Source organism: Arachis duranensis, chromosome 6 (assembly GCF_000817695.3).
Source record: "Arachis duranensis cultivar V14167 chromosome 6, aradu.V14167.gnm2.J7QH, whole genome shotgun sequence".
Taxonomy (NCBI): domain Eukaryota; kingdom Viridiplantae; phylum Streptophyta; class Magnoliopsida; order Fabales; family Fabaceae; genus Arachis; species Arachis duranensis.
The window spans coordinates 100,266,954-100,291,305 of NC_029777.3; the positions used below are offsets into that span (position 1 = coordinate 100,266,954).

The window sequence follows — 24,352 nt, forward strand, 5'->3', positions numbered from 1 at the left end:
ATATATTTATATTTTAACTTATATTTTATACTGGTTAATTTTAGTGTTCATATGAGATAATGATATTTTAATAGTGGGGAACAGGAACAAAGATTAATTCAAATTTCAATTTCAACCCACTATTTCCCCACCAGTGAGCGAGAGCATCCGATAAGGCCTTCCCGGCGACATCTACGCCTTTCTCTGACACCGCCGATCTTCAGCAACAAGCTGTGACGTCAATACAAATCCCAAAATCACCTCTCATTTTCGCACTCTGTCTCTCCCAGCTCGAATTACGAATGGCCGATCAGAATCCTGCGGTGCCAGAACCGAAGAGCGGCTCCGATGCGTCTTCTCGGATCGGGGAAGTGAGTGAGTGGCTGGCGAAGACATTCGAAGCCGCCGGCAAACCCGTCCCAGAGTTTGAGTACACGCCTCGCAGCGTCTCGCATTTGCATGGCCTCTTAACCGTCTCCAAAGCCAAAGACGAAGCTGCGCGTCTCGTCGCTCGGGATTTCCGCCAGAAGGCTTCTGAGTACCGATCCCAAGGTACGGTTCTAATTAACCGTGATTCAAGTTTATTCAAGTTAGTGAGACTCCTGCATCATGGAAGTTATAGATTTATTGTTGACTGGGGCCTCAATTCTCGCTTTACCAATTTCCTTTTTTAATTTTTAATTTTATCTTTTTTCTATTAGGGATTGATTACTGGAATTCCTAAGTCCAGATTTGATGAATTCTATTTTTCTATTCTTAGTTATTATTATTTTCTTGGTTTGTGATCTGAGATGACGATGATGATGATTGTTTGAAGGACAATACTTTGATCAAGTTACTTATGCTCATTTTACATCAAATGATGGCATGTGCAGATTTTTGTTGAAATTAAATTATGTACCGATCTCAAGAAGAATTCAATACGTAACCGTTTGAGTTGAGAATCGGATAGAATGGATGCTAGGAAATTTTTTTTGAAGTTTACTACTTGATTAATCTGATGGTTTTGGATCTGGTTGTGGTTCATGGGTGATGAATGAGGTGTTTGCTAAATGTGACTTCGCTGAATACTAAATTTCCAGGAATTTAGAGCTGGTTTGATTAATTTTCTGTTTTTGTTTTTGATTGATATGCTTTATTCATCTTCAAGATTTTATTAAAGGAATGTTGGTTCTATAGTTTCTTTTAAAAATAAATGAAATCGAAGTAGCATGCTTGTTCGTCTTGGTGATTGTAGCACTGTTCTTATCAATTGAAATATTGGAATGAGACCAGAAAACAAAACAAACCTAACATTTACTAATGTGGTATTGTGGTTGTAACTCTGAGGGTTAAAAATATTTTGGACAATTGATTGAAATTGATGCATTTAGGGTCTCTTGTTCATCATGGATAAGTGGTTTGGTAAATTTTGGCTGGGTTCTTAAAATTGCAGTGTTGTCCTGAACTTGATCTCTGTGTTGGTTTCATTGTGTAGCTGCTAGAATTAGAGAGATTTTGGAGAATGTGGGTTTGGCACAGGAGAGTTTGCCTTCAAATGTGGTTGCATCTGCACAAGTTCTTGCCAATGTGGCTAACTTGTTGAATATAAGGGACACTGAACTCAGTAGGTTGGTTTTGCTTTACCAAATCTTTTTTGGGATGGGAATTTTAATATTGTTTATTTCTATGTTTTGCTTTGAAGTTTGAACCTTGAAGGCTGTATTTAGCTTTCTTGTAGCAATGGGTGATATTTCCTTGCGGAAAACTGGTGTTGAGGAGAAAAGGGCTAAAGTGCAGAAAGAGTCCAAGGTTCTCCTTGACTACACTAGAAAGGCTATAGCCAGACTTACATATCTAAAAAGGTAAGTTTTGAAATGAATTATGTTTCTGTGTGCTTCTTGCAAGCACAATTTTTTGGAAATGTAGATGTGAAACTGAGAAGTATGTTTAATTTTTGTCGAAAATGTTCTTTCATTTTCTACTCAGTTTTACGAAATAAATTTTGGCAGAACTCTTGCCCAACTAGAAGATGAATTACCTCCATGTGAGGTTCAGATGGAAAACTGGAAGACAAACTTGCAAGTAATGGCTGCAAAAGAAAGACAATACATACAACAATGCGCCAATTACAAGGTAATGCTTCTTGATTATGTCCTCAAAATTTAGTTTGTATTTATATTTTGGATGGAAAGCGATAGGACGAAGAACTAGCATGCAAGGGTTATAGTCAGTGATTAGGATAGGTAAGTAGATAAAATAGTATAGCCAAAGAGTTGTTGTTTTCTACTTCGCAGACAGGGAGTATAGAAGCAAACCACTGTCATTGGAGAAACTGTGAATTATCCACCTTTATAGTTTGCACCCATTAATCCATAAAGTAGGACAGATATTTTGCTTGCATTCTAAACAACTTTCCTAAGACATAGAACATCATATGTTCTCAAGTTTTTTTCTTATTTATCTTGAAACCTCTAGATGAATTGATGCTTTAAATGTTTGAAGGTGTTGAAAAGTTTCATTTAAGAATCGTTTCAATGTCTATCTTTGATTAACTAGCTTGATCAATAAGGACATATGGATCTTGTAGAATCAGCCTACCCAAAGTTTAAACTTGAATATTTTGTTCTGTTAAACAATAACAACCTTGCTCTGTTCCACTAGGTGAGACCAGTTTGATGGATTAGACTAGAGAATAGTATCCTACCATAAATCATGTTTATAGTATAAAGTTCTTTTATGCTTTCATCAGAAGTTTTTATTGGTATCAAGTTCGGGTCACCTATTTCCAGCACACTACATTGAAGTCTAAATTGTTCGGGTGATAGAAGTTCCTGATAAAGGTTTAAAATTTTGGGATCTCTTGACGTTTTAAGGCTGGCGATTATAGATTTCATACATCATACCGTGCTTGCCATTTTCTTTATAGCAAATGGGGGTTTTCTGGAGCACTTTTTGTATAAAGACTCTAAAACTAGTAAATTGTAATCGTTGATTGCCTGTTAACACTGTTGCCAATTGACATAGTTGTTATTTTGCTACATTCCTTAATTCTTCTGATCTTTTGCAGGCAGTACTCAATCATGCAGGCTATACCCCAGAGATTAGCCACAGGGTGTTAGTTGAAATGGCTGAGCATAAAAAGGAGTTGGAGAAGAAAACTAAGCCCATCCTTGAGACACTAAGGAGCTACCAAGATTTGCCTCCGGTATTTGATATTTTACATTCTCTCCAGTTTTTGCTCGCGTGCTGAACTATATATATATATATTTGGGAATCCGTTTACTCTAAGAGGAAAACTTATACTTACTCCACCGATAATTCTCTATCAACATTGAAATTTACGAATCCAACTGAGTTGATTATATTATCTTAATGATCAAATTTTCAAAAAGGTAGTACATCAATGGTTGTTTTTTTTCTATTAGTCAACATTTACTTGTATTTTTAAAATAAAAATAAAATTTGTCAAAATAAAGAGGATGACGAAGTACCAAATTATTTTCAAACGTTATGAAATTTCATTCACATGATCTGTATGGTGGACTTTTAATTCAGTGTTTGGATGAATGAAATTTAATGTCAGTAAAGAGTTATTGAGTGGAATAAGTGTATAAGAAGTAACTATGTTTTGTCTATTCTAACATTTTATGGCTAATGGGAATTTTCCAGGATAAAGCTTTGGCTGCCTTGGCTATTGAGGATAAGAAAAGACAATATGCTGATGCGGAGAAGTATCTTGAAGATGTATTGCAATCGGCTCTTGCCAATTCAGGGTGATATACTACCATCCATTTTTTAAATTTCGTTTTTTATCTTACTTTCGAAAATGTTTGCTTATTGAGTTGTTGTAGGCTTGTCTCTTGAAAATACGCTAAAAGGTTATGCATTTCTAGGTTATGGCTTTGCTACTTGCTAGTAGTACACACAACCTAATTGTGAGATATTAGTGCTTGAGTATCTATTAAGTTCGACATTGATTGTCACAATGGTTGAATACTAATCTGCTTCCATCAAGTCCAGTGTGAAAATTCCAAATAAGTTAGATTTCAGCGGCAATTACGAATTCTCAGTAAGGTAAAGTTCACCGATAACTAGAGTTCTACAATTATCATTTGGGGTTACTTGTACAAATATGCTCACTAACTATTAATGCAAGTCTAATTTAATAAGCTAGGAGTAGGAGTAACAGTCAATTTAGTCTCCCTATTTTCACACAATTACAATAACAAGTTTAATAGCTAATGTCAAGTACGAAGTTTTTTTTTTTTAATTAACATTCTTATATACTTTGGAATAAATAATTCATAAATGTTAAGGGTTAACATTTTTATTATTTGTCTTTTATTTTTTCTTAATTTATTAACTTATTGATCACAAAAAGAATATCAATATATTCCTCAAAATAAATTTGATAACATTTAAAAATTCAAAAGATATTCTTTATAATTGTAAAAATATCATACCAAGACAACTCAATAAAAGATAATTTTATATCTTTTAATAATATAAATTGTCTTATATCAAAAGTAACATAGCTAAACAATCATTTTATCCTAATTAATTTTTGTTTATGTCTCTGAAAATTTGGACCTCAACATACTTTTACAGTCTTTTACGATAATCTTTGTAATATACAGAAATATAATTTTGATTAACATATAATGTCATATATATCATAAGAAGTTTGATAAGTAAATACTTTAATGTATTTAGCTAAAACTGTTTAAGCAATTATTGTAAAGATAGTATTGCATATAACCTATCTACATCATTATTATCTAATAAAGTCACTAACCTGAAATAGGAAAAAAAATTAGTCAATAACCTTTTTTGTTTACTGTTTGTTACTTTTTGTTCGTTGATTGTATAGCTCCTCATACTTTTGTGTCATTTATTCAATGTAATTATTCATGAGAAGATGTCTTGATGTGTAAATTATTAATTAAAAATTATTAGATAATTTGACATGTTAGACTAAATTATTTAATATAATATATATGCATCTTAATTATTATTTTCACATGAATACATTCTCATATAAGTATCCACTTTTTTTAAACCAAAAAACCTGACTTCATGCTTATATTTACACTATTTTTAGTATAATCTAATTTTCAATAATAACCTGTTGTTTACATTAACCTCTTTCGTGTACGCATATAAACTACAACCATCAATTGTGCGAACCATGAGTGAAAATTCATTTTAATGTAGAAGGTTTCTCATAACTTAAATTTGGTTCCCACTAGCTGCCCAAAAACCATGAAATCCTAAGGGAAAGTTTAAATGCCTTGGAATTTCAAGTCTGGCGACGAGGGCTTTGGAGGTTCCTATCATTTTTGGGTTCAAGATAACAAGGTAACATCTCTGCATTGAAACTGCATACTGCAAAACGAATAGATATATAACATCAGCTAAGTAAATGTGCATAAACAAAACCTCGTTTACAACTTTTATATTGATGTGTGTGTGTGTATTTATACATATTTGTGGTTGTTATCGTGATTGAAGTCATTGCAACTTTTGCAATGAGCAATGTAGTCCTTGTGTCATGATTTTCTTTTTCCTGTTTCAACTTAAAATGAGTGTATATATAAGTACAAACTCACATGCAGTAAATAATTTGACATATTTGAGTAAAATATTATTTAACAATTTTCAACTATCAACTTTATATAAAAATAATTATATGTGAATTTTCACCTTATATATATTATGACTTTTAGAACCGTGATACAACTTGATGCAATTACATTTACTGATATCACAATATAATTTGTAGGGTAATGAAATTGTCACTCCTATTTACATGATTTTTTAATCATATATTTGTATGAATTATTTATAAAAAAAAAAGTGGCATCATCAAAATATGACTCACAAAATTCATTTCCAATTTCCAATATTATATATTTGCAATTGTAATTGCAAATTAGATTATAATTGTTCTTTAAGCTAAGTTAAATCCTGAATTTATTCAATTACTTGATTGAAATAACATAATTTATTATCATTCGCCATTTGTTTAGAGACTAAATAAATAAGAACTGGTAAAATTTGTGCTGACCTCAACAACAAGAAGGTAGCCATCATCTTCTTCTTCTAAATCACTTTTTGGGACAAAAATAGGCTCCCCAATAAATCTTCTGCTTCCAACATTCCAAGTTTGCACAGAATCTGTCTCTGAATCTAACTTCACAACAGTATCAAAAGGGAAGCTTGGTAATGTTTTACGTGACCCTAAAGTAGTTGCAGCATAGAGATACTTGTTTCTCTTGCCAGAAAATGCAGGATTTATAGTAGGAAAATCTGCAGATTTCTTCCATTTCTTCATAGCCTTCACATTGCATTCTTGGCAATTGTGGTCAGAATCTAATTTTATTGATACCTGCATACATTATTATCATTTCATATAAATGTTGATCAGCATCAAGATGACTATTTAGGAGAATATTCTACTTTCTTTTCCTTTTTGATATATCTTTGATAATTTAATTTATATATATTTTTAAATTTATATTAAAATTGACAGCGAGAGGGAAAGAAAGAGGTTGAGAAGTAAGAATGTGATACAAACAGCCAAGAAAAAAAAACATTGCACAAACATAATAGAATATGAGTTATTATATGGCAAATACTAGTAACGTACCTATTAATTTACTTTTTTGTAAATTAAATAATAATAATAATAAATTTAAAATTAATCAAGATGGTAAGTGTGTTTATTTAAACTAAAAATTCACGAGTTCAACTTTTGAAATGAACAAAATAATTTTTTTATAAATTATATATAATATAAAAAATTTTGATAATGAAAATTTATATACCAATTCTCTTGATAGTTAAAAATTTGATAAGAACAGTTGGGTTTCTAGAAGAACAATTATGACTCGTTGAAATAAAACGTGCATGCACAGAGGAAAAGAAAAAGGGGAGAGGAATATCCATATATACCTGAACAAGATGAGGCAACAAGTTATTTTCACCTTGTATGTTCATTATTGATGGATCTAGCTTTTGATTTTGCCAATTGTATCCTGATAATATAGACCAAAACAACTTCAATTAGAAATGCTTGGGAATAAATATATGATTACTAAGTCAATTATTTTAATTTTGTTTCTTCTTAAATGTCCGTGATTAGAAATATTTGAACCTTATTAAATTCTTAATGCGTTGGATGTAAATGCATAGGAGAATATGAAAATAAAATAATTTATATATTGTTGGATCAAATAGACTCTTTTTTCTTCTAATAAAGTATACCAAATAAGTTGCGAAAATTGAACCACTGGTAAGAACAAGCAGCAGCAGTGATTTGAATATGTAAATTGCCATTGGCATGACGAAGTTCAAAGGCATTGCCAACATGGAGCAGCCATAACCGTGAAGGTGCTTCAAGTGGGACTCTCCAGTCTCTGATATTGGATTTGGATTTGGTTGGGAAGCGAGGAAGCAAGTATATGGGCGATGTGTTCTTACTTGGATTCACTTTTAATGCTGATATCATTGGTGATATCCCACACACTGCTGCCACTGATCCTGATCATCATCAACAACAACAATTATTTTACCAGCACCAAAAAAAAAAAATTATAGATTCTCATTGTCTTAGAATTACTCATTTTAAAAATTTAAATTATTGGGTTGAGGTATATGATTATTATTTATCTTTCATGTTTTTTTAAGCAAAATATATATTTTTTTACTTAGAAGTTAGAACGTAAATTCTTTATCGGTATATTGTTGTTTATGCTAAAATTTTTTGGGTATCAAAAATTAAATTCAAATTTTTTGTTATAAAAAATCTAATATCATGTTTGCTATAATTTTTTTCATTTGAAGGGTGAATTTTACATAGATTTTTTCTTCTTAAACTATTTTTTTATTTATTTGAAAATATGATTCATGTCACAAATCCTTTTAATTATAGAAATTTTAATACTATATCATAAAATTACTTATTTTACAAATTTAATTTGTTAATAACATTAAATAAAAGTAAATATTTTTTAATCACTAATCATCTATCAGAAAGACAAAGTTTTTTCATAATTTAAAAAATTTTAATTGGTCTTCAATCATTTAAGTAGTTGGTCTAATAAACTGCTCTTATAAATCGTAACATATTGATGTGTCAAAAACTACTTAAACTAGTTATTTTGATGGTTAAGAACTAATTAAAGATTTTCTAATTAAAGGAGAGCTTTAACTTTCGAACAAATGGTTAAAAACTGAAAATAATATTTATTCTAAATAATCATATCTTTATCATCTAAACTAATAATTATTAAATAAAATTAAAATTAATTCTTTTAAGGTTTAAAAAATATTGAAAACATCTAATGCTTTATTCATTTATTTAACAAAAAGATTATTACAATATTCCTGACATGGATGCTAGTTCTACTTCTACATGCGTATTACTATTACATACAATACCATTATTCACAAGAAGAGTAAATCCATGGAAATCAATAATATAATAATTACCTTTGGTGGAATAATGTAATAATATAATAATTACCTGGCACGTCAAGTTTTATGCGATTGGCAAACACTATGTAGTGGGTATCTGTGAAAGCCCAATCATGGATCATAAGGTGGTCTGGGATTCTAAACTCTTGCTTATGTAACAACTTGAAATCGGAATCGTATTCTATAAAAACAAGACATAAAATATAAGAGTTAATAACCGACAAATTTATCAAAATAAAATAATCTAGCTAGTTGATACTTATTGAAAGGGATATAATATTAGAAAAAAAAATGCCATTATTATTGTAATAACTTACCGCTAAAAGTAAAATTGCTGCGTGGAAGCAACATGTCTTCTGCATTGCAAGAAACAGTAAGTAGCCTGCTCTTACTAGAATCAACCTTATAGTGAGACAAAAGCCTCTTTGGTGGCATCTTAAACACACCTGTAATCAATAAATTAAAGGTTAAAAATTTAAGAGTGCAGGTCACTAAAATAGTGGTTTAATATTAAAGAATTTGATTTACATAAATTTTTCTTTTACAGTATTTTTAATCCGATAAATTAATAAAAATTGAAAGATTATTTAAAAATTTATTATTAATCAATTATATATACAAAATATAATTTAAATTCTCATATTTACTTAAGTAAATGAGTTAATTGATCATTCGACTAATTTAAATTCATTTAAGAGTTTAGATAGTATATATATTCATGCATGAGATTAAGTTTAAATTTTTTACTATTGTCAGCATAAAAATAAAGCATTTGAGAATATTATTTATACTATTGAATATACTTAAAGAGTTAACTTGTAATAATTAAGATCCGTATATTGAAAAATCAATAACCAATTTTATTTTATTTTACTTTATTTCCCTTTGGGTAAATGGAATAATCCTCAAACAGATATATTAGTGTGCAAACAAGGGAAATGGATTATCTCAATTTTTTTTAACAATTGAGATAATAAAGTGTGATCTTTTACTATTAATGATTATAAGTGAAACCAAAAAAAAAATATGAAAAAGAGTGCATTAAAAGATTATAGATCATACTTTACTTCCTCAATTTTTTTTCAATAATTAAGAGGATCCATTTCCGCAAACAAGTACCTTGGAAACTACTGTTATGATATCACCTTGTGCCACACTAAGTTTTGCCACCATTATTCATTTTCTTATTTATTTATTTAATTCGATGGAAAGAAATTAGAAGCACTTCCATCTGTCGCTTAATTTGAATCCATATTTGCTTCTATTCCTACTTGTCCAGCTAACTTCCAACTCTAGATGGTTATGCTAATACGAGCAATTTCTTCATTATATATGTACAACATTATAAATCAATAAATTTTAACAGTGAATATATATGATAAAAGAAAAGACATATTGTTTGGTGCGTGATGCATAAAATAAAACTAAAATTAACTCTATGATCTAGATGTCTACAATATTTAATATAAGAACTAGGAGTTAGGACAAAAGGAACCACTTTAATTCAATTATTGTTCCGTTTTGCCCTGTCATATACTATATTATTAACAATATTTTCTTGATAAATGCATTTACATTCAACAACTACTTAACCCTTGTGCAATGCATAAACTTAAAATTAATTAACTATATATAAACTTATCATAAAAACTGAGTTTTTGTTTAATTTTCTGAAAAAAAAAAGTTTCTAAACGTAACTTGGAGATTCAAGTGTTTTAATCATTTAAAAAAAATAGAAAACCAATTACACTTACATAAAAAACAAATTAAATATAAAATATATAATAAAGTAAATAAAAACATATTTGCGCGCGGTTCAAGTTTTAAATGAAAGTAATGAAAATAAAAATAACTTTAATATGATAGTTTGACATTTTTTATTAAATGATTTAATATAATATGTATCGATATTTTAATTATTATCCTATTTTCGCTTTAAAAGGTAAAGTGCGATCATTTCATTCTTGAATAGTTTTTTTTCTCGTATTTTTTTACTTTCACTTATAAAATAAATAGTGAGAAATCATACTTTACTCTCTAAAGTGAAATCTAAAATTCAGAAGATCCAAATCCATCCTATTCACGTATAGGGTTGAAAGTGAGTCAAACAAGTGTCATGAAACCACTTATCCCAAAAATTTAAGCTGATAGGAGAAGATAACACTAATGGTTATATCTTTAACATTCTCCCTCAAGGAAGAGCCACTCTTTTGGGTTTGCTTAATTTGCTATCTTCTTTCGGATATAGAACTCTGATACAATGTCATGAAATCACTCATTCCAAAAACTTAAGCTGATAGGAGAGGGTAACACTAATGGTTATATCTCTAACAACTAGCTCATGAGTCAGTTCGAACTCGACTCGTTAATAGCTCGATAAGCTGAATTGTGAGCTAGTGAGCCTAGCTTGAACCTAAAATTCAGCTCATAAATTAAATGAGATGAGCTTGAACTTGGTAAGCTCAACTCATTAGTTTATGAACTGGATCAATTATATATATATAATCTTAATTAGTTAGAATTTTATATTTATTTTTTATATATAATTTTGATGTAAGACATAAATAAAAAAATTATAATTTATTGATATAGAATTATAGATTATATTCCTATTATTTGAGTCAGCTCGTGGGCTCGAGCCAGTTCGTAAGCTTTCGATAAGCCGATCTTAAGTTTAAGAAATAGGTTTAATTGTTAATGATTTGAGTTGCGAACCAACCTCAATTTTCGTAAGCAGAACTTGAACTTGGTCTATCTCGACTCATTTTCAACTCTATTTACCTAAAGACATTTTTATATTAGTAATTACTTTATTAATTAGATAAATGTTTCAATGCTTTATTATAGGATAATGTTAGAAAGAAAAAAATAGTAAAAATTTATCTTATTTAATTTTCATTAATTATTACAACAATTAATAAAAATTAAATAAAATAAATTATAGTTATTGTTGGTTAATTTTCTTTGCTTACTAACCATTTTCGTTATTACAAAGGGATGGGCATAATGTTATTGTTCACTTTCTTGCAAGAAAGGAGGAGTGGATAGATGAGTCTTTTGATCTACCACCTATAATTTCATTGTGAGTTTTCCTATTATATCTACTTTTACTTTTCACTCCAAAAAATATAATAATCTAGCTTGTATTATATTGAAAGAATTGATATGTGATATAATGATAATGAATTTAAGTGTCTACATGCGTGTGTAAATTGTCAAACCCAAAAAAATCATTATTAATTAATATTTCATCATATAATAATGATAATAATATTTTCTATTATATATCTGAAATAAGTGTTCAATTAGAAATATATACTTTGATTTTAGAAAAATTAACAAGAGATATATGAAAAAAAAATTACTTAAGTTTTGAGTCAATTGTTACCTAGATTATTTTTTTTATTTGTATTTTTTTTATATAGTAGGAGTACATAAGGAGTACATAGTATATAAGGGGTTATAACTCAAATATTTTTTAAGAGATTTTTCATTCTTTTCAAAATGAGAACAACTTATTTTTTTTCAAAAAAAAAAAAGAATGAAAAATTCCTTAAAAAATATTTGAGTTATAACCCCTTATATACTATACTATGTACTCCTTATGTACTCCTACTATATAAAAAAAATACAAATAAAAAAATAATCTAGGTAACATCAATAGTCAATTTAATCTTTGATTTTTTGTTTACAAACAATATGATATCTAACTAAAATTAGATAAATTACAATCTGATTTCCAAATATGTAATAATAAAAGGTTCTGTTTGGATGAGATAAAGTTGTTTGTATCGAAGAAGTTGCTAACAACGATTGAATTAATTAAATATTCTAATCCAAAATCAAGATGTTTTTAATCTATAATATGCATAATAGGTTCCAAACAAGAGAAAGTAAAAAAATAATCCTTTTAATTTTTTTTAATTATTCTGTGAAGTGTGATTTTTATTATATATTTTTTAAATACAACTAAAGAATATAAAATAATAATTAAAAAAATTGAAAAGATGTATTCTTAGAAAAAGTGTAATAATGTTTAAATAAGAATTAATAATGGTCTAGACCAGAAAGCTGCTATAATATAATGCAGAAGAAGAAACGAACACATACCATACAAAATAGGCTTCAAGAGGCCGGCAGCAACCTCCCATACACCATCACTATCTTCCGTCGAAACATCACGACCGTCCATCATGTTATACCGTCCGATCGTATCCAACGTCCCAGATTCAATCTCATAAGGCTCACCACCTTCCCACATGCATAGTAGCTTCTCCCCCCACTTCACCACACTAGTGTTCGCCACATTTTTCATTACCTTCGTATTCCCAACTTTCTTCCCACCTTTCAACACAGAAAACGGACCTCTATGCGTAAACCGCCACGTGTCAGTTTCTGGATCATGCTCTTCTACTTGCGCTTCTGTCTTAATGTATTTCGCCATGTACGTCACTTTATTGTTGTCAATCGTGAATGCTCTTAGGTATCCATGACCGTCTAGTGGGTGCACCGTGGAGCCGTGATCATCGGAGAAAAGCCCCGGTCCGGTTAGATAGTACGTGCCGGAGGGAAAATCCGACGGTATGACGCCGTCCACAAGGCGTAGCGTGATTGGTTGGGTTGTTTCGGATCGTTGTGAGACGAAGAGGAATTGGTAGTCCCAAAAGGCGGTTATGGAGTCATCAAGGTCTATAGATGGAGGAGGTACTACGGGGACGGCGACACGGGTTTCGGGTGCGGTTATGGATATTGCATGAGGTATGGTTGGTGGTGATGGCGGCAATGGAAGTTGTTGGGGAACCGGAATTTGCCTTATTGGAGGAGGAATGTATGTTGGTGTGGAGTGAATTGGTTTGGCGTTCATTTTTGGAGGTACTAAGGCTTTTGGGTCTTGGCATGTGAAGGTGGCAACGAACATGTGATATATATAAAGAGTTTATAGCATCCTGGAGTTTAAAATGGTTATTAGTACGCTCACTACTATTATTATACAATTTTGATAATATTTTTTATATTTTTAATACTTTTAACTATTTTTTCAGTGTTGTCAAAATTATATTTATTAGAGTATATTTAGATCAATTAGTATTTATTAAAATTATTTAATATATTTAAATATTTTGTTATAGGATATTATATTTTAATTATTTTAATAATTTTTTTAGCAATTATATATAAAAAGGTCTCTGATAGCTAAAATTGTGATGGCTAAAAGTGATTTTTTATTGATCAATAAGTACTTTACCTACATCTTATACTGATACTAATACTGATACTAGGCAAAAAAAAGTGCATACCCAAAAATTATTTTTTGTTCTTGTGGGTCATTAATCCATTATTAGATCGTGACCCTTGTTTTGATAAGTTTTGTTTATTTCTTTAATATAATCAGTTAGATATAGTTTGAATATATATATTTTAAATTTTAGTATTTATATTTAGAATTTAATTTATTAATTTAAATTAAATAGTGTATAATTTTAAATTATAAGTTAGTATATGTAAATAAATTATATTAATTTTTATTATTAATTATAAGGGTAATTAATTAAAATCAAACTATGAAAAAATTATTTTTATTAAGCATGAAAATTCTACCATTAATTTTTTATGAAATATTCAAAATGTAACCTAAACCATAGTAGGTTTTTTTTTAATATTTTTTATATGATTAAACTAAAAAATTAAAAAAAAGTTTATTTTTAAAAGTTCATTAAATTAATAAATTAAAATTTTATATTTAATAATATATAATAGATTTAACTATTTTTCTTGAAATATATCTTTAGAATTTCTTTAAATTTTAAACTATTTTAATTTATTTATTATCTATGTAATGCAGGATTAATATCAGTTATCTATCAATTTATTTAAGTTATAACTATATTAGAATAAAATATTTACTAAGTAAATAAAAATTTGATATTCACCTTCATTTAAGATTGTCAAAAAAGTTTAAATTAATTATTTTTCTATTGGTGCCATAAATAAAAGTAACAAAAAATTATCAATATTTATTTTTTTAAAAGAGATCGATAAAGTGATAAGTTTTCAATTTTTAGTTGTCTAAAAATTTTTTTATAACATTTTTAACTTATATTTTAGAGAATTTTACAATCATGTATTTAATTATCTCAATTATTTTTTAAGATGCAATATTTTATTTATAGTTATTTTTTATTATTTTTATTTTTATCTTATTTGACATCGAACTTGTTATAAAATTAGAATATTTAATCTATTATATATTATCAAATATAAACTTTTAATCTATTAATTTAATGAACTTTTAAAAATAAACTTTTTTTTTGTTTTTTAGTTTAATCATATAGAAAATATTAAAAAAAAAACCTATGGTTTAAGTTACATTTTGAATATTTCATAAAAAAATTTAAAATTTTAAAATAATATTTAATTAAATATAATTTCAAATAATTTTTTGTATTATTTTCGAATGATCGTTAAATTACATATTATTATACAATTTTAAAGAAATAAACAAAACTCATCAAAACAAGTGCCATGATCCAATAATAAATTAATGACCCATATAAACAAAAAGAAGTTTTTGGGCATACACTTATACTTTTGCCCTTCGCGCGCTTTATATAATAGTCTCCTTCATTAGTTTTATGATTAACGCTTCTCTTACATTGACCAGCGCCAGATGTCGACAAAGTACTTGTTGGTCAACAAAAAGTTACCTTTAGCCACCAGAGATCTTTTCTTTTAAATATCCTTGTATATTATATTATTTTACACAACTTAATTATACACACATTTTTTTTACTGCTCTCTCCTACTTCTTCTAATATAATATCAGAGTCATCATATATCTTCCTTTAAAATGATAGATTATTTTTCTTTTAGTTAAATCACCTTGCTTTTCACACTTTTTTCTCCATGCCATTTTCCTTCTTTTTTATCTGATTTGATATTTTATCACTACACCGACTAATTCATCTTCTCTGTCTTGTATTTTTTCTAATAAATTTGTCACCCTAAAATATTATCGTCAGAGTTGATGTTCTGATGGTAATATCGACGGTAAAATTTGGAGGAAAAAAATAAATTTCAGCGCACTAGATACCGTTGGATTTATCGGCGAGTAAATCTGATGCGTTTTGGTTACATGCACCATGTTACTGGCGGATTTCGTCCCTTAAATTCGAATCGTGAACCCTCTTCCCTTTTATTTCTTTCTCTAATCTCTCACCTTCCTCCCTCTCTCTATAACCTCTCACCTCTGAGTCTCTCTTCACCGCTGCAAAGGTTACCACCGTGCTCGAAACGCCCTCTTCTCTGTGCTCTATTTCCGTCGTTGCTACCTTGTGCCGTTGAAAAGGCCGCTGCTGCTCAAACCGCCCATTTTTATCTTTTCTCTTCTAGCTAGTTGCTTTGCATTCTATATTTTTATTGAATATGTTTTTCACTCTATTTAATTTCTACTTAGTTAAACTTAATTTTATTTAGTTAGTTGATTTTTAGTAATTGGTTTAGTTAGATTAATTTATGTTTTAGTTGATTTTAGGTGGTTAGGAGTTTTCATTGAATCTATTTTTACGTTGTTTAATTTCTACTTAGCTAATCTTAATTTCATTTAGTTAGTTGATTTTTAGTAATTAATTTAGGTAGATTAATTTCTGTTGTAGTTGATTTTAGGTGGTTAGGTTAGGATAATTTAGTTAATTGATAGGTTCTGATCTCTGCTCAATGTGTTTGGAATTATTATCTGAGATTGTTGATTTTTGTTGTTGGGATTATTTGAATTAGTCTGAATCATTAATTTTACGTTTTATTGTTAATTTGGCTTAAGAATTGTTGCTGAATTTGTTTAAGTAATGCTTAACTGTGTTGATGGCTGTTACTTTGTTAGAAAATTACTATGTTAATGCTTATTTTGTTGTTAGAAAATTACTATGTTAATGCTTATTTTGCTGATTCATATTGCTGCTAGAACTGTTGGTTTATGCTTATTAATTACCGTGTGTATGCATTTCTAGTGATGTTTTATCATATATTATTTTGTGCTTTCTTGAGGTTGCATTTCAAATTTTTTGGATTGTTAGAATGTTTTGAAAGTTAAAATATTTTGAAAAATTATTAACAAGGTTAGAATACTTTGAGAGTTAGAATACGATGAAAGTTAGAATAATTTGAAAAGAAAATAAGTTAGAACAAAATTAGAATGCTTTGATAGCCGGATTTTTTATTTAAATAAATTAAATATATTTAATAATTAAAGAAATAAATAATTTTTAAAAATTATTATGAAAATATGTCAGCCTTTCATATCTCGTTTATACCGTAAACAAGATAATTTTACAAATATCTTGTTTATAGTGTAAACGAGATATGTGTATTTTTTTCAATTTTTATATATCTCATTTACAGTCTCGTTTACAGTGTAAACGAGATATATGTATTTATAAATATAAAATATATTTTTTAAAAATAATAAAAAATATGAATAATTTAAATTGGACCAAACTCTTAAAAATAGAACATGTCAAATAACAGGGAAAATAAACCATTTCATATAATAGAAAATATGGACGTTTTAAAAATGGAACACTATTAATATGATTAAAATATGATTATTAAAATACCATTATTAATAAATACAGTGTGCTAACTCATACAAATTAAAAGATGAGAAGCATGAAGAAGTTGATGTACGATAAATAAAACAAAAAAAAATGAGAAGAGAATTGAATTATCCCCCACTCTTCACTGTGTTTTATTTTTCTTCGTCAGTCTATCCTAATAATTGGCAAACCTCTCCTAATAATTGGCAAACGGTCCTCTTCTCCTGTTTTATTTATCCCCATCAACCTCTCATAACAATTGGTAACGGTTATTTTCCACGTTTTATTTATCTCCTTAACGCAAATGGTTATCTCCCTATTCTTTTTCTATTTTATTTATCCATTAACTTCACGTTTTTTATCTTTCAATTTTTAGGAATGGAAACAATTACCATATTTATTCTCATCAAGGAACTTAAACACGTACAAATTTTTTTCAAATTTAAATCAATCAATTTGATCTATAATTTAATCTAAATTTTTTACGTACTCTTTTTGAGTACTAATTGATTAAACATATCCATTTTAATCTCTTCTACCAACCTTTTTAAGTACTAATTGCATGCTAAAAGTTTGGATTATTAGTATTATTAATTTTTTTATTATTTTCAAAAAATATATTTTTATATTTACAAATACCTATATCTCGTTTACACTGCAAACGAAATAATTTTTCATGTATCTCGTTTACAAGATATGAAAACGTATTTTCGTAATAATTTTTAAATTATTTATTTAAGTAATTATTAAATATATTTAATTTATTTAAATAAAAAATAATTGAAAGTCTAATTTAATTATTTTGAAACTAAAACACAATGTATTTTTTTTATTTGCTAAACTAAACTACTTTTCAAATAATTTGTTATTTCTTGAGTTTCTTCTTATGTTATTATTTATTGATGTTTATTATGTTATTAATATATTCGCCATACGGACATGACGACAGGCAGCAGAGGTAGGTCAAGTGAGACAAGTGGTCGTGGTAGAGGGCGAGGTTCCACCAAATCCCCCAAGGCTGCCTAGTCATCGTCCTCTATCCCGACTACCTCGTCAACCCCTATGACACCACATGCTGGTCCATCGGACTAGCAAATTATCATGGTCCTAAACCCTAACTGGGTGCTTCCTTCTGCTACGCCCCTTGCAGATGCAGCAACAACGTCGACAGAGCCTGCGGTGGATGTTACTTCCAATGCTCCTGAGCAGGATGCCCCTCCACCACTACCTGTCATCCGGTTGAGGATTTGGCCCGAAGACATGCAGTCGTAAGTTTGATTTTTAATGTTAAGTTTGTTTATGTTAAGTTTGTTTATCTTGAGTTTCTTTATTTTATGTGTTTATTAATATGTGGTTTGTTATCTGACAGGTTTGCACCGAACCCCAATGCTTGTACACAGGAGATATCCGAGGTCATTAAGTCCATGTACGACCACCCGTGGTTGACCTACATGCAGATTTCGGCTGGGACCAGAGCGCTAGTTTCAAAAGTGAGCGGCAAGAACCCAATTTGGTTAGAATTAATTTATTGTATTTGATCCGTATTTTATTCCAACTAACTAATGTTGGTGAATCACTTTGTGCAGTTGAAATTTGTATGGCATGCGGAACATACCCTCATGATTCAGAAGATCTACGACCACCAGATAAGTAAACATTTTCAGCAAATGATGAGCGATATTCGTCAGGGGAAAGACCACCTGACATCGTGGATCCGTCCAAACATCAAGAGTGAATTGGAAGCTTATTTTAGAGATAACGAGGGGTTCAAATGTCGTCGTCTGACGAACATTTCCAACATGGCTTCACCCAGGTCGTCAAGGTATACAGGTCAGTCGGTGACCTACATGAAGAAGAAGACGAGACTAGTAAGAATTTTGACATTATTTTATGTTATAGTAGTTACTTGAATTAATTTTTTAATTTGTTCAATTATTTTAAAAGTTACTTATTCTATTGATATATACTTATATAGTCCTATATGAACTAAACTGAGCTTAGCTGATATAGAACTATTTTGTTGGTTTAATTTTTTTTATCAAGTTACTTAAGTAGTTAGTAGAATTTAGTTAGTTTAATTTTCAATTTTTATGGATTTAGGTGATTAGGATAGGTTAGATTAGGCTCTAAGATTGCTGAAAAATGTTGGATTATTGAACTATTTGTTGATTCCTGTTGTTGAAATTGTTTAGAAAATACTTCACTGTGAAAATAATAATGGATATTTGGTTTGGATAGAACCCTTCAAGGGCGGCTAAATCATCCAAATTTTATGGGAGACTTCCTGTTGTTAAAATTATGTTTTCAAAATTAGAATTAAGATTTCCTGCTTCATATATATGTCTGTCATTGGTTTAAAGTCAATTATTTAACTATTATCCTAATCACAACTAACGTGTGTGACGCAGGAGGAGTATCAGCAGAGGTTGGAAGCTACGACCCAGCAATCTCAGCCGCCTAGTGAAGTCGACAAAGCCTGCACCGAGACCTCAGTCGTGGATCCGATAGGATTTGGAGCGAGACCGCCTCTGAACCTCACAAGAATTGCTGATTCTGGTTGGGCTCGGTCTTTGTTAGCGGCCTCCGCTCCTCCGCATTTGGCAGCTTCCTCTGTCTCTGCCTCTACCACCATCCCTGTTGATCCCCAAGAAATTGTCAACTTGAGAGAGAAGGTGCAGAAGCTAATACAGAAGCTTCACCAGCAGCAGGAGTAGAGGTATCAAGAGATTCTTGTACGCGTTGCCGTCAGCTCAGACCTGATGGAGAAGCTGGAGCAGCTCGATCGGTTGCGACAGCAGATGAAAGAGTACAACCAGCAGATGTACGTTGGAGACAGCAACGCTGCTGGTGGGGAACTGATGGCAACACTACTCCGCTGCCTCAGCTGGGGACCACAGTGCCGACGACGGTAATTATCAGGATCTGTAAGGGTTAGAATTTTATGCATTTTTGTTCGTTTAGGATACAATACTCTACTTCTGTAACATTTTATTGTATTCATAGCATTTATTTTTAATAATTAATTTGTTAATTTTTGCTAATTTTAGATTTCTAATAACAATTTTGTTAACAAGAGTTTTAATTTGATTTGACTGTTAGTTGTGGCTAAACTATGCCAAAAAAAATAAAAAATAAAAAGCCTACCGGTGGATGTACAATGGGATTCATCTGACGATAAGTTTTGGTACCATTTCAAGCGAAATGGCATCAAAGTTGCTGTCGGATTAATCATCAACTCAGACTCGACAATCCATTGAAAACATCAACGAAAAATCTGCCGGTAATTAGTGTCGGAAGAAAAAAATCCGTCGGTAAGTGATTTCTAGCACTGTTTATACCGTCAACTACAAGACGATGGTAATCTATTTAGCAGTGGATTCATTTGATTAATCTGATGGCAAATCCGATGGTAATCAGCGTTTTTCAATAGTTTCGTCTATGTTCCGTTCTAGCAATTTTGCCCGTTCCATCAGTTTTTGCAGTTTCTTTTTTTTATTTCATTGTTTTAAATAAGTTTCAAACTCAAGTTACACTTGAGTTTGAGGAGAATGTTAGAATATATTAGGATCAATTAGCATTAATTAGAATTATTTAGCATAACTGAATATTTATTATAGGATATTACGTTTTTATTATTTCGATTCTCTTATCACATATAAATATCCTCATATTGTATATTATATACACAAACCTTTTTTTTACGGGCGCGCTACACATTCATGTAACCATGTAACCAAGTTGGTTCAAGTCCAAATAGAGTCACGTGCATTAATGACGAGTGAAATCACGTGCTCGAAAACCCTTTGTTACTTCGCGCTCATTATGAAAAAGCATTACTTCTTCCTCAACTCGAAACCGCTCCTTCTCTTCGAATCTCTCTCAAAATCACTCAAACTTCAGTCACATTCTCTACGAAAACCACTACTGGAGAAGAATCGTGAGAAGATTTGGCAAGGAACAACGATAAACGAACAAAAACAACAATAGAGATTCGCCTTCCTCCTCCTCCTCATTCTCCTTCTTCTTTTTCACGTTCCTTATTCTTCATGTGTTTTCTCCTTGTCTTCATTCTTTTGTTGTTATTGCTGCTGTATTTTTTTGTCTTTTCCTCTTTCTCTACCTGGTGAAGAAGCAGTAGAAGGTGAGGAGGAAGAGTTTTAAATTGTGCAGAACATAAATGAACTGAAATGGCCAACTCCACTGAACCGAACATCATTCATGTACTGAATAAAACGTTATAAACATTTAATCATCAAGAAAAATATTTTTACATGTACAAAGACTCAATTGAACACACTAACAATCAAGTAAATCAAAATGAGCAACTCCACTGAACCGGGTAACATTGATGTACTGAATAAAGCATCATAAACATTCAATCATCAAGAATAGCATTTTTCCATGCAAAACAAGTCGACTGAAAACATAACAATCAGGTGAACCGAAATGACCAACAGCACTGAACCGAACACCAATCATGTGCTGAATAAAACGTGATAAACCTTTAATCAGGAAAAAAAATATTTCTGTATGTACAAGAACTCAACTGAATACATTAACAATCAATTGAATCAAAATGAGCAACTCCACTTAACCGAGCAAAATGTTGGTGTTGTTGGTGATGATTATAACGAGAGAAGAATCTGCGTGCGCGAAGAAGAAGAAGCAGAAGAACATACATGCGCGAATTTGAAAGAAGAAGGAGGAGGAGAAAGAGGAGGAGAAATACTATTATTGTTGATTGAAAATTGATCACCATTTATTCACTATATGAACATTGTTCGGTTCGGTGGCCTCCTTTTACTTTGTTCAGTATTTAAGATTATTGTGATAGCATGCAGCAATCATTTTCTAGCTGTCTCAACGTAACAACCTCATTCAACTGATTTGAAGTTGAATCATTCATTGTTTCCATTCAGAAGTATAGATCGAAGAAGAAAACGAAAAAGAACGACGAAGCTTATTACGTTGAATTCAATAAAGATCAATAATGAAGAATGCGATTAGAGAAGAAAAACGTGAACAAAGGATAACGACGAATTTTATTAGGTTGAAGAAGAAGAAGAAGAAGAAGAAGAAGAAGAAGAAGAAGAAGAAGAAGAAGAAGAAGAATGCAAACAGAGAAAAAGAACGAAAACGCGAGAAGAGAACAAGATTTACGTTATATGAGGCACGTGTATAACAAACGCCTAAGTGAGTTGGGAAGGCGCGTGTGATTAAAATTATTTGAATAACTTGAATGAAAAAATTACATGAATGTAGAACTTTTCTGTTTTGTTATTATTCTCTCCTACCTCTTCTAACATACATAACTATGATAATGAATGTAACATGCACTTTATATAATTATCACTATTTATAGAGTAGATAAAAGAATTTTATACTTTTATTTTATTATTTATTTTGACTTATTCATTTTTAAAATGTGAATACTTAAATGGACTCCTTTTAATAATGTTATATTGTATAATTAGATATTGGGTATATAAATTTTTTACGGTAATAATATATATACAAAAATACAAATAAAGTCTATTATAATTATATTATAGTTTTTATATATTTACTTTTATTTAATTTTTCTTATCTCACTGCCATACTCTTAAATTTAAAAGAATGCATGAGGTTTGTCATATTTTTATATATACTTTTTATAATATAAAAATTGGGGCAAATGACTTGATTAAACCACATTCATTTCAATATGTTCTGAATGTCCCAAACCGAAAATTGCAACATCAAAGTCCCAAACTACGTTTTTATATAAATCGAATTAAATAAATTCAATTTAGTAAAACAGGTAGTAAATCGAATCTAAATTATTCGAATTAGGTAATAAACTCAATTCAATTAAAATCGAATCAAATCAATTCGATTTAAAGATCAACGCAAATTGAATGAAGTAAATTTGATTTACACATGCAACTAATGTTAGAGTAAATCGAATTTAAATATTTCGATTTACAAACCAAGGAGGTATATAAAAATGAGCTGCTATACAAAATTTTGTAGAAGAGTGAGATTCACAATGGCTAGTGATGACAGTTTTGTAACTCTTGTGCACTATAGAGAGTCCATTAAGAAGAAAACGCGATCAGGAATTAAGTTCACTGACAAGGACCCACTGAGTGTTTTTCTCAAACCTTCGACAAGTTTTGCTGAGTTTAAGAATACTATACTCCAGAGACTAGGACTGCATGGCGTGAAACGGGTGGAGAAGTTGTTTTATCGAATTCTGATTTTCGTGTTACGCGATGATGTAAAGTATGATTCATTCATTATTAGCAGTGATGAAGATATGTAGGTGTTATTTCATTGTCGCCGTCAGTTCTCTAAGGTGAGGACTCCAGAGTTGTTGCTGAAACTTGTGGATGTGGCATCTAGTTCTGGAGGCTCAAACAGGAATATGTACTCCACAGGACATCTAGCCAGCTCTAGTGCATTGCCTGTTAGATCCTCGTCAGCAGTGCCGGTGATTGCACCCGAGCCAGATTTAGCGGCTTCACCATCGTTTGCCGTCAATCTGAATCGAAGTTGTGATGCATTAGTTGGCGAGGCTAGACCATTGGAGGCGGTGCTTTTGCGGCACCCAGTTCTCTTCCGTGTGTTCCGGTATTCGGAGAGGTTGGAGCACCCGATGGAGTTGAGAATGCATTGTAGGATGATGATGATGTGGAGCTCGCAACGATTGCTGCGGATGATAGCAAGGAGGAGACACCACGGACGACTCCACCTGTGGGTGGAGGAGCATCTAGTTCAGGTACTAATCAGTACCCCCCCACTTCTCTGCTCTGGACTTGGATGCCATGGCACCTCAGGAAGATCCCTCTGTACCTGTTGGCTTCGGGGCAAGAGACTCGCAAAATGCAGGAGGTGGAGCTAAATTTCAAGTCGGCCAACAGTTTCAGGATAAAGAAGAAGTTGTGCTTAGCGTGAAGACCTATAGCATTCGTCGCGGGGTAGAGTACGGGTGTTGGAGTCGGATCACTGCAAGTACTATGGCAAGTGCAAGGAGTTCGGGAGCAGGTGGCCATCAATGGCCTCCCCCCTCGCATCCCACGTCCCCTCCCCTCCATGACATCAATGGCCTCCTCCAACCAAATCCACTCACGCTGGCTAGATTGAGTCCCAACACGCTGCATCCTAGCGACCCTACGGTTATCCGGAACATCAGGCAGCTGGTCTATGTCCGGGACTCGTCTAGGGCCTTGCTCAATCGCCTGAGCTGGTATCGCAGCTGCCCTAGGGTCACCTAAAATGAGCTCAGGCGATAAAAACCTCCTGCCGTGCTGATACCACCAATCAAGGTACTCATGAGAAGGCCT

General features: G+C 30.9%; 2 protein-coding genes across 2 annotated transcripts; one reads left to right on the top strand and one right to left on the bottom strand.

The window, feature by feature from the left end:
• The first annotated feature begins 97 nt into the window (after positions 1–97).
• LOC107495095 (AUGMIN subunit 1) lies at positions 98–3,975 on the top strand. Its single transcript, XM_016116171.3, has 6 exons — positions 98–531; positions 1,457–1,589; positions 1,689–1,823; positions 1,971–2,094; positions 3,029–3,166; positions 3,631–3,975. The coding sequence occupies exons 1-6, from the start codon at positions 282–284 to the stop codon at positions 3,736–3,738; spliced, it is 888 nt and encodes a 295-aa protein (XP_015971657.1). The 5' UTR covers positions 98–281; the 3' UTR covers positions 3,739–3,975.
• Positions 3,976–4,931: 956 nt separating this feature from the next.
• Positions 4,932–13,326, bottom strand: LOC107495106 (carotenoid cleavage dioxygenase 7, chloroplastic). Its single transcript, XM_016116193.3, has 7 exons — positions 12,550–13,326; positions 8,757–8,885; positions 8,489–8,620; positions 7,228–7,503; positions 6,916–6,998; positions 6,029–6,349; positions 4,932–5,346 (listed from the first exon to the last, which is right to left on the bottom strand). Exons 1-7 carry the CDS (start codon positions 13,301–13,303, stop codon positions 5,191–5,193), a joined length of 1,851 nt encoding a protein of 616 aa, XP_015971679.3. The 5' UTR covers positions 13,304–13,326; the 3' UTR covers positions 4,932–5,190.
• Between the last annotated feature and the right edge of the window lie 11,026 nt (positions 13,327–24,352).

Coding starts and splice junctions, on each gene's coding strand:
- LOC107495095 (XM_016116171.3), top strand. CDS start 282: ATGGCCGATCAGAATCCTGCGGTGCCAGAACCGAAGAGCGGCTCCGAT. Junction 1,590..1,688: donor AGGGACACTGAACTCAGTAG/GTTGGTTTTGCT, acceptor GGCTGTATTTAG/CTTTCTTGTAGCAATGGGTG. Junction 2,095..3,028: donor AACAATGCGCCAATTACAAG/GTAATGCTTCTT, acceptor GATCTTTTGCAG/GCAGTACTCAATCATGCAGG.
- LOC107495106 (XM_016116193.3), bottom strand. CDS start 13,303: ATGAACGCCAAACCAATTCACTCCACACCAACATACATTCCTCCTCCA. Junction 8,621..8,756: donor CAGCAATTTTACTTTTAGCG/GTAAGTTATTAC, acceptor TTGTTTTTATAG/AATACGATTCCGATTTCAAG. Junction 6,999..7,227: donor CAATTTTCGCAACTTATTTG/GTATACTTTATT, acceptor CTATATTATCAG/GATACAATTGGCAAAATCAA.